This window comes from Gouania willdenowi, chromosome 7 (genome assembly GCF_900634775.1).
Source record: "Gouania willdenowi chromosome 7, fGouWil2.1, whole genome shotgun sequence".
Classification (NCBI taxonomy): domain Eukaryota; kingdom Metazoa; phylum Chordata; class Actinopteri; order Blenniiformes; family Gobiesocidae; genus Gouania; species Gouania willdenowi.
Window position 1 is genome coordinate 21,876,537 of NC_041050.1, and position 11,289 is coordinate 21,887,825.

At 39.4% G+C, this 11,289-nt stretch overlaps 1 protein-coding gene across 6 annotated transcripts in view; it reads left to right on the top strand.

The window, feature by feature from the left end:
• The window catches only part of ubr4 (ubiquitin protein ligase E3 component n-recognin 4), a 91,411-nt gene extending 81,415 nt beyond the window's left edge, over positions 1-9,996 (top strand). For all 6 annotated transcript variants that reach the window (XM_028451926.1, XM_028451927.1, XM_028451930.1 and 3 more), the window contains 12 exons: positions 1,124-1,314; positions 2,381-2,554; positions 2,623-2,722; positions 4,749-4,967; positions 5,052-5,165; positions 5,421-5,563; positions 5,670-5,795; positions 7,655-7,849; positions 7,986-8,210; positions 8,346-8,436; positions 8,565-8,727; positions 8,810-9,996. In XM_028451926.1, the coding sequence (XP_028307727.1) occupies positions 1,124-1,314; positions 2,381-2,554; positions 2,623-2,722; positions 4,749-4,967; positions 5,052-5,165; positions 5,421-5,563; positions 5,670-5,795; positions 7,655-7,849; positions 7,986-8,210; positions 8,346-8,436; positions 8,565-8,727; positions 8,810-8,874 (1,806 nt within the window). In that variant the 3' untranslated portion in view covers positions 8,875-9,996. The remainder of the gene's footprint in view (positions 1-1,123; positions 1,315-2,380; positions 2,555-2,622; positions 2,723-4,748; positions 4,968-5,051; positions 5,166-5,420; positions 5,564-5,669; positions 5,796-7,654; positions 7,850-7,985; positions 8,211-8,345; positions 8,437-8,564; positions 8,728-8,809) is intronic.
• Positions 9,997-11,289: the final 1,293 nt, after the last annotated feature.

Consider the following 11,289-nt stretch of genomic DNA (forward strand, 5'->3'; position numbering starts at 1 on the left):
AAGGAGAAATACTCAAGCAAGGAAATAAACTCAAGGGAACGAAGGTGTACATCAATGAAAACCTGACGAAACAAAATGCAAGCATTGCATGGAAGGTACGCCAAATAAAAAAAGGAGGAAAGATTGTGAAGACGTGGTCAAAAAACTGCAGGATTTACATCCTGGAAGAAGAAGACGGAAAACCAGTTCTCATCAAAACGATGGACAACTTGGGAAAATACGAAGGATCCACCTAAACAACAACATTACTGATGGTAATCATGGATATGGACCCAGATCTATATAAACACTGGAAACAAAACTCAGACTGTGATTATTTTACGGAGACTGAATTAAATGTGGAAACCAAGAGTAAAAAAGGTCTGTCATTTATTCATTTCAATTGCTAGGTGGTGGGGTGATTAAGGATTACATTAAATTTAAATTCAAAGTGTTTATTGTCATATGTGCAGTTAGAAACACGTTTTCTTGTACAATGAAATTACTACCTTGCTTATGAACTAAGATATAATAATGTGTTTATACAAGTTAAATCTAACAGTGGAAAATACAACACTGCCAATAAAACTAACAACAGCAGTTAGAAACACGTTTATGAACTAAGATATATTACATTAAAATACTACCTTGCTTGTGAACTAGGATATAATAATGTGTTTATACAAGTTGGATCTGATCCCATCATCAGACAGTGGAAAATACAACACTGCCAATAGAACTAACAACAGCTGGATTACCCTTGATGTAGAGACAAAACAAGGTGACATTATGGATGAAAAGGGAAAAAACTTCCAAACACCTTCGAAAGAGGAACTGTTCTTGAACTGGAGGAATGCTAACAACGTCTGGCAGGGAACAAGGCCAACACGAACAAAGATAGAGGAGGAGGACAACACTGACTACAGATGAAGAAATCAAGAATGTTTTGACCAGAGAGACATGTAAACCCATGTAAATTTGCGATGGTAAAACAGGGGACGGGACCCGGATAAGCAAACTGCTTCTCTCGTCTCCTTTTTCGGCATGTACAAAAAAGAAAAAAAAAAAAAAAAGTGAATGTAACCATGTCGGAAATAAACTGAATAAATAAATAAATAAAATAAATCTGGTTTGTTTCTTGCAGGGGAACCTTCTGCTCACAGGTGATAAAGACCAGCTGGTCATGTTGTTGGACCAGATCAACACCCCGTTTGTGCGCTCAAACCCCAGTGTGCTGCAGGGCCTGCTGCGCATTATCCCGTACTTATCATTCGGTGAACTGGAGAAAATGAGAATTTTGGTTGAGCGCTTCAAACCTTTTTGTAGTTTTGACAAGTAAGTGACGTTCAGCTTTTACTGACAGATGACCTCCAAAATAAAAAGTTTGGTCTTTTAAACAGTGTAGGGCAGTGGTTCCAAAACATTTTCTCCTCGCTTTAAAGGTCCAGTACTATGCTATATTTCACCCATCTCCAGTTTTAGCCTTCTGAAAAGTCACTTTCAGACAGTTTCTAAAAACAGGCCGTTTTTGGACCGTCATGCATATGCATGAGTAGGTGTAAACACAATTTACAGTAAAGGCTCAAACATACTCGGGTGGACATCTGTGAGGAGATTGCCAGGCCAATTAAGTGCAACGCTCAGATTTTACAACCGTGCTGAGTCTGCAGTGTCACACAAAACACTGCTCAGCATGTATTTTTCACATCGACCTGCATTAAATGTAACTCTGACCTGCATTTCACCTGCCTGGTGTAACAGAGATGAAGACCAGCTTCGAGGAGAGACTGGCAGACGAGCTACAAAAGTACCAACACCTTTAAATCTCGTCCCAAAAAGAGCACAAGGACTACTAAAGATTGTGGATAATGTAGGATTTTATTTAAGGCTGTGCAAGTAATCAAAATTGTATTACGATTTCAATTATTATACTCAACGATTACAAAATTAACATAATTGAGAAAAACAATTCGAAAAAAAAAGTATATTTTTTTTAGTTATATATATATATATATATATATATGTTTTATTTGCTAAATAAAACAAACTTCCATGATTTAGGATCTCTACAAAGAATAAAGCTTGGCACACACAAGATTATTAATACTAACTTGGAGTTTTCTAATACAAGCTCTACTCTCAAAGCTAAAGCCAGCCTGCAGGCCAACACTAGGAAAGATGTTCCTAGTGGTCTTGAAATATGGCAGCAAAAACGCTTGGTAAACAAGCAGGGAAAGTCTAATTCTGTATGAGTATGAAAGCTCTGAGGAGTGTGGACAGTTCGCCAGAGTTCGCTTTGCGTATGTTTGAGCCTTAGCACATCAATTTATTGTTGTCCCTGTGCTAATGTAGAGTTTGGATACACAACATCCGAAACATTATTTTTTTAATTTCTTTTAAGGTATGATGAAGAGCACAGTGCAGACGACAAAGTGTTTTTGGATTGCTTCTGTAAAATCACAGCTGGAATTAAAAATAACAGCAACGGCCATCAGCTGAAAGATCTGATTCTACAGAAAGGAATCACTCAGAGTGCACTGGACTATATGAAGAAACACATCCCCAATGCCAAAAAGTAAGATATAGTAAAAATCATTTAACTTAGGTGTTGTGGTGGTGTTAATTATTTTCTCTCTTTTTCAGTCTGGATGCAGATGTGTGGAAGAAATTCCTTTCCAGACCCGCTCTACCTTTCATTCTCAGACTGCTTCGTGGTTTGGCTACACAGCATCCCCTCTCACAGGTACTATATGTCTTGGATGAAGACCTCTCTGCAGTCATTTGTCCAATCTGGACTCTTATTTCAGTATGGGTTTGTATAGAGCGCTACATGAACTTTCAAATCACTTGGTAGAGCAAGTAATGCATCCAATCTACTTGCCACATGGCAAGCTACGATTTTGTTTAGAAAACCGAACTATTGAAAAACTATAAATAAAGTTGCTAGCGAGTTTTTTTTTTTTTTGCTATCCGCACACTTGTTATTGATATTAGCCAAAAAACTGCACATTACAGTAAAACACATGGCTTTTTAAGTGGCTATTGTGATTGTGAGTCAGACAAACAGTTTTTCAGGGTATGTGTGCAGCAGCGGAGTCAGTCAGCTGCTTCAAACATTCTCCGGAGCTGCTACGTCATGTTCTTGTAGTCCATTCAAGGTGATAGTCCAGTGTTTTGTCAACCGCTGCATCACATTGGGTCACAAACACATAAGATCATGTCAAAGGAAATACAAGGCGATATAACTGGTACTTAAAATGGAACTGCTCCGGGTGCTACACCGTTGCTGCCCACTTCTCCTCAGGGAGGGGTTAAATGCAGAGCACACATTTTGTATATGTAGCTTTACATATGACAATAAAGAATATTATATATTCTACATTAAACCGCAGTGTTTGTTTCAGCTGTGTGGTAGTTTGAGAGGGAGGAGCTCACATTCTTATTGGGTAGGAGGAGCCAGGATTGTCAGGAGGAGGACTTTCCACGATGTGACGTCAAGTAGCGATAAAAATCCAACTCGCCCGTTTGGGAATTACAATATGCAATATATTTACAATATGTGGAATAACAACTTTGACCCTCTGAATGAGGCTAGAGGGATGTGTGACGATTTGCTCTCCCCAAAACAGGATGTATATTACTGTAGCAAAACCATTATGAATTTTTCATAATACTGCCCCTTTACAAACAAATACATTCTAAAAGTATAAAAACAATGGCTCACGATGCTCTCAGTGGAAGAAGTGGGCAAGACACGAGCCAAGCAGTCACAGTTGGCCGCGCATCCACACCTATACAACTTGACGCGCGCGTTCCCTGAGAGATATGCATGAAAAATGCATCACAGAGAATTAATTGACGCAGAGGACAACTGTAACCGTCAGGAATTCTCTTTGCTCAGCTGACAGTAGGACAGCCAACAGACTAGCATGTTCTCCCAGCTCATTATCTCTGCAGAGGCAGACTCCATCCTCAGCTCCTCTGTACTCTTCCGTAATGAGCAGCATTAACAACACTAATTTCACAATTCAATTACACTATTTCAACCCGTGTGCTTTTTTTGTTTGCATGTCGTTAGGTTTGTATTTAATACAATTCTTTTTCTAACTGTTTGTACATCTACTCATTTATGTATAATTAATTATCTCTGCACATCATATGTATAATTATTTCTGCACATCATTGTCCTGTTGCACATGCAGGATGATGTGTAACAATAATTTATCAGTAAAATTAGCCGTAAACACATTTTTAAGAACTAAATATACGATTATGGTGTGGACAGAAACAAAGAGGATTATTATTACTTTTTCTCTAATGACTGACATATGTATCATTATTCTGAATTTATATCTAATAGTTTCGGTTTTGTATCAAATATGTCTCAAAACTTTTTATTTTACAATTGATAATTATGAACTTATCATTATCATAAATATGACTCATCTCAAAATAATGACTTTTAAGTCTCTTTATTGTCACAGTATTTCAATGTCAGCTTCAGTGAACAGTTTTTTTGGTCACATTACAGATTTGCAAAATGTGCACTCTTGTGGTGTGCACAGTGGTTGTAGTATGGGGACATTAGTCAAGTTAGGGGTATTGACAGCTTGCCACACTAACTTTTGCTCGTCAGTGGTGGAACGTTAATCTCTCGCCCTATTATGCAAAAAACAGTTTGACGCAAAATTGATTCTATCCACTCTGCAAATACACCAGATTAACCTTTTACTACTCAACATAACTGTTGTTTTTTACATTTTGCTCAGATCCTGATTGGCACAGATTCTATTACCAACTTACACAAACTGGAGCAGGTATCCAGTGACGAAGGCATTGGGACTCTGGCTGAAAACCTTTTGGAAGCCCTGAGGGAGCACAGTGATGTCAACTTGAAGATTGAAGCAGCTCGCAGGGAGACGAGAGCAGAGAAGAAGCGGATGGCAATGGCTATGAGACAGAAGGCTCTGGGAACTCTGGGCATGACGGTACTCATAAAAAAAGTTATATTTTTAATACTCTGAGTTTTTCATTTATTTACCTAATGTCTGATCTGTGTATTTACCTTTCAGACCAATGAGAAAGGTCAGGTGGTAACAAAGACTTTGTTGCTAAAGCAAATGGAGGAGCTCATCGAAGAGCCGGGATTGACCTGTTGTATCTGTAGAGAGGGTTACAAGTTTCAGGTATCCCAACACACCTAACAACAAAATACATGTTTGTCAAAATGACTTGCATTTATCTACATACAGTACTGAGAATATTTGTAACATTGTTTTGACATTCATGTTGACTTAGACGTTTTACCATAAATGTTCAGGACAGAGTTACTGCCTAGGTCATAATGGTCACCATTCAGAGAATCTGAGTACATGTGGCTCTAACATTCTCCTTCAAAATATTTCTGAAAGTAAGGTTTTACTTTGTATGTTTTCTTCTAGCCATCCAAAGTTCTGGGTATTTACACATTCACAAAGCGCATTTCTTTGGAGGAGTTTGAGAACAAGCCTCGTAAGCAGCAGGGCTACAGCACTGTGTCGCACTTTAACATTGTCCACTATGACTGCCATCTGGCAGCTGTCAGGTAACAGCCACATTTATGTGAACACCTCGCATCCTGTGTTAGTTATATTACTATTTTTTTTAATAACAAGCTTTCAGTAAAAATGTTTTTTATGTTCTTTGTTCAGGTTGGCCCGTGGGCGAGAGGAGTGGGACAGTGCGGCTCTTCAGAATGCTAACACCAAGTGCAATGGACTGCTTCCTGTTTGGGGGCCACATGTGCCAGAATCGGCCTTTGCCACATGCTTAGCCAGGTGGGAGGAGGAGACTGAATCAGGCCATTAGGATCTTTGTTATACATTGTTGGCATTATAACAAGTGTATATTTTTTAACTTTTGTGTCTACCGCATACAAACTTGATACCGGGGGGACAATACATCTGCGCAATCAAGCACTCGCACTTGTGGGCCACAATACTTAATAAATTAATGAAAATGACGCAGTCAAGTAGAAATTAAATCTAACAATTCCGTTTCTGACCTCACTGTGAGGGGGCGATAGTGTGCCAGTGTGTTCGTTTACAACTTCCAATAAAAAGTAGAAGAGGATGCTAAGCCAGCCCAGAATTGCCCTGACATGAGTGAGTAGAGCAAAGGCTAAAGCTGCTCCTTTTATTGTATAAATGGACTGTCAGCTTTTTTTCCTCCACCAGCTGAAGAGGCAGGAGACCTGTTTGTTTATGGCTGTTAGAGGTCAGCTATTTGCCCTGATAGCTTAGTTCAGCTGCTGGTTTGTTTGTCTCAAAGATTGAGCCATGGAAGTCCAAGTACAGACGGCCGGTTAAGTAAAACTGCTCATTAAGGGTATATTCACACCTGTGGCTCGTCTGCTTTGTTCGGATTCAGAAGCTATATGGATATGATTGATGCATATTTGTGTTCACATGGCAACGAGATGTAGCGGTACAAAGTTGCAAACCGTCATTTGCGGAGCTGCTGTTCTCTCTTTGGTCAGAAAAAACGGCAAGTAAAACAGCAATTCAGCATTCTCCAGAGTAGGATGACGAAAAGTCAAATAGTTTTATATGTCTGGATACTTTAGATCTGTAACTTTGTCCTCCGTTATGGCTGACTCGATAGACATAAAAGCATGCCAGCTGCATTACAAAGGTTGAAGCAGACATCATTCATTTGAGTTGCTGCTTCTGCCAACATGGCGGTGTAAACAAAACTAGTCATGAGACGTCTGGAGCACTATGGAGCAGCAACAACATGTGTACCTAGTTTGTTTTTGCGTGTTTCTATCAGTTTTACATGAATGGGAATCCAGACTACACATGGAAATACTCCATCTGCACATCAGGTATTCAGACTGCTCATTTCCCCAGATTTTGATGAGCATCTGACCTAGGGACCAAAATATTAGACCCAGCCTGACAAAATACTGCCCAAACCCTAATGAAGTAGATCTCTCTTAGCCCTAACCTGTTACAGCTGACGTTATTCAAAACATGTAGAATGATCCAAGGCGAGTTTCTTTAATACTTGACAATTTACAAAATTAGCCACTCGCTCTGCATGCAACTATAAACATGGCAAGCAGCTTCAAGCACTGCTAAATGGTCGTTCCACTGCTGTAACACACAACTCAGCTACCTGCTCTCTACATATGTACATAATTGACAGCACACATGTGCCAGAGGCTAGCCTTCGATTTACCTTCTCAGCATCTGCACAAACGAATTGATCTTTGGAAAAAACACTGTCAGAACAAACAGGCAGGTGTGAATACGCCCTAAATCACTCAATACCAGTTTTTCTTTGCCCTTGTTTAAGTGTGCATGTTGCAGGCCATGTTATGGTTGTTTACAGACCAATATCATGTGACGGCACACAATGGGGAATATATATATACATATATATAATGTGGGGTGATGGTGGAATAATGGTTTAGGAAGCAAGTTTGTAATCGGAGGGTTAGAATCCAACATGGACATCACTGAGCAAGGCCCTTAACCCAAGCTGCTCATGTGATACGTTCCTTTGGCTAAAAGCATTTGCTAAATGAAATTGTAATCTAGTCCCAATGAATCCAAATATATCCATTTGTTAAAGCGTTTCACTTCCCCTTTAAGGCATATATTTTCCAACCATTTGTGTCTCTGTCACACAGGCACAACACATATCTTCAGGAGTGCACAGGTCAGCGGGAGCCGACCTACCAGCTCAACATCCATGACACCAAACTGCTGTTCCTCCGCTTTGCTACAGAACAGTCATTCAGCGTGGACACAGGGGGTGGAGGCCGGGAGAGCAACATCCACCTAATCGCTTACATCATCCACACTGTGCTCTACGTCCTCAACACGTACGACCGGCATGCCAATACAAAAAAAACAAAAAAGTCATACATACATGCTTCCTGCTACTTGACCCATTTGGTGGTTTTCGCTGGTCTTTTTGAAATCCAACTTGTATGTATTTAGCAAAATTTGTCATTGCAGTACAAGGGCTACGTCCCGGGAGGAGAAAAACCTGCAAAGTTTCCAGGAGCAGCCCTCTGAAAAATGGGTGGAGAGTTCATATGATGTGGAAGGACCACATTATTTCACCATCCTAGCCATGCACATTATACCGCCAGAGAGATGGAAGACCTCACGTCTGTACTTTCTTCGGAGGCTCCTAGTCACCACACATGCTCGCAAAGTATCAGCAACCACAGCGAACAAGTGCGACACTTCTGCCTTTTTTTTAGGCTTTTCTATGTCTGTGACTTTAGTGAAAAACCTTTGAATGCGGATGAGTTTAAACAAGTATAACTTTTTAATCTTTGAAAACTTCCATTTTTCCCCTCATGTTTCCAGACTCACAGATAAAGCACCAAAGGAATATGCAGTCTATCGCTCAACTCTACTCTTTTGGGGCCTGGTGGATCTTGTCTACGACATGTTCAGGGTAACTTTCAGTGTTTAGGGGCCAACATCTGTGAAAGTTTCATCATTGAGAAATGTTTTTTATTGCATAATTTTGTTTATGTATAGAAAAAGAGTTGATATATTAAAACATTGATCATGTCTCTTTAGAAAGTACCCACTAGCAACACGGAGGGCGGTTGGTCCTTTTCTCTGGCAGAATACGTCCGTCACAATGACATGCCCATCTACGAGGCCACAGAGCGTGTCCTCAGAGCCTTCCAAGATGAACTCATGCCCGCTGAGTCCCTGTCAGAGTTCTTTGATGTTGTGGGTCAGTGTGCAAAAATAATTCACTGGCAGCTTATTTCTAACTTTTGTTTCACTTAATTCTAATGTTATGTTTATTCCTTCAGGTCTCCTCTCTGAAGTGCCAGACCCAGACCTCTTCCTAAAAGATCTGTTGAACTCTTTGCCCTGAGAGCCAAACTCCAAACACACCCACTCCAACAAACTCACAGCCCAGCAAACGGCATTGGACACATGTCGACTAAAGATTATAAATGCTTTTTACATACAAAGACAGACACACAGTGTAAACACTGCTTTTTTCTCAACCAACCCTCCCCCCACCATAAAAAATATTTAAAATATACATTTAAGCAGAAATTGTATAATCTAGTAATATCATTAAGGTTTGGCAAAACCATTAATCAAACGATGACAAGTTCACATTCGAACAGTCAATGCTTTACCATAGGCACAACATTGCATTTAATCCATGAGGAAATGTGCGTGATGTCGGAGTATTGACAGTTGAACCAGCGGCTTAGTGTATTCTGTAGTTACTGTGGCTGAGAAAAACATGTAGCTTATGTAACATCATACTATCCAACCTACTGTCTGGTTCATCAGTTCAACTAGAAGTTAAGTTTTTTGGCATATTTAACTTTTAATTCTCTCCTATTATTACTAAGGAGCTACATTTGCATCACACACCAAGAGTGGAATTTGATTTTATCCTTTTTCTTTTGTTTGTGGTCAGGGGATTTTTAACGTGACAGAAGGTTATTCTGTCACACAGTTGCAGGATAAAAATGCTCCTTTTCTGCCAGACTTCTGTTGTTCATCTAAATCTAGGTTCTTACTAGACTTTTGAGTAAATGGGGTAAAAGCGTTTATTTGTGATTTTGTAAGAATTATTTTATTAACCTAAAAAAAGAAACATTTGGGAAAATAATAATGATCTATGTTTTATTTTCCATCATAACTTTCTGCCCTGTTGCAATTGAGTATGACACTTCCATAGTATAATGCCAAAACCGACCTACATTGTTTCCTTAAACACCCCTTTGACAAATGTCAAATCCAGACAGGTTTGTATTGCCGGAGCAGAAAGCAAAGCGTTTTTGAGAGGAATACATCGATACATTTTTCCCATTCACTTGACAGGTCAGACTCCTTGTTGCTGGAGAGCTAAATGCATGGTGTGGACTTGACCCTGTTTGTTAAACTGCCTTTCCCTGCCGCTACCATGTTTAAATGTTGCCGAATGTCTGCTTTTTGAACCTAGTCTGATTAATAAAGCCGTGATAATTTCAAACCGACTCTGATCCTTTGTTCCGTTAGGACTTCTAATTTCATCATAAAATAGATAAAGGCAGTGGGTAGAGAATGCAGTCAGTTTCAGCTCTCCTGTGTTTGGGACACATTCTGAGACCCACTTTTGGGTCCCACCCCACACGATGAGGACCTTTGCACAGCAACACGGTCTGATCAATAAATCATTCATCAAATGTTTGGCTAATTGACAAATAGTCCATCTTTAAGCGGCTCACATTATAATGCTGAGTAATGATTGTAATTTTTTATTTAGTTTGTCAGTCAAAAATGTTTCAAGTTTTGTCATCAGATGAAATGTGAATGAAATATTATAGCTGAAAGTCTTTCATTAATGCTTAAAAAACCACAAAAAAGGATTTGAGCAGAGAATGATTTTCTGCCTATCAAGTGCTTGAATTGGAAATGAACCAATGCACAAAATCCATTGTATTTTCTAATATTGTAATGTTTCAAGATGTATATTATAATTGTTGTTCAGACAATCTACATGCAATGCAAAAACTCAGGTTATGTTTTACCCTCTGTTTAACCTAATGTAACTGTTTTTAAAATCAGTATAACCCAGTACGGGTACATCTCAGTGCGTAGCAGTCACGTACTGAGATTTTAAGAAGAACTAAGTACAATGTGAACTCAGACCATGACACCTGTCGACGGGGCTGATGTGTTCACGGCATATATGACGGTGGGAAACTACCACACTTTAACCGCCTGGTTACATTAATAATGGTATCAATGTTTTAGAATTACAGTATATATGCTCATTTACTGACCTTTTCAGGTCAGCCAGTGAAAGTATAAACTGAAGTACAGCTCTCAATTATTAAAGCAAACGATACTCAGACACCTGAAACAGAAACACAGCGGTGTCACGTACTAGGATGTCCTGATACAACTTTTTCACTTCCGATACAATACCAATAATGCAGCCTTGCACGTCGGCCGATTCCGACATCGATCCGATACGATATCAGTACGAATCATACATACTTTTATGACTTATTTTGTCGTGTGGAATGTTATAAAAGGCTTGATCAAGTGATGTCACTCAAACAGAGAATAATAGGCAGCAACAGTAGGGTACTTTGTTGGAGTGTGAACCACAGTCACCGATGGATAGAAGTGCTGGAGCAGAACATTTTATCGGAGAGCTTATATCGGTGATTTTAGATGCAGTCTGATAAAATCCGATATTCATTTTCTGGCTTATATGGGTTCGATATCGGATCGGGACACCTCTATCACATACTGAGTTTACCTTTGTACTGAGATT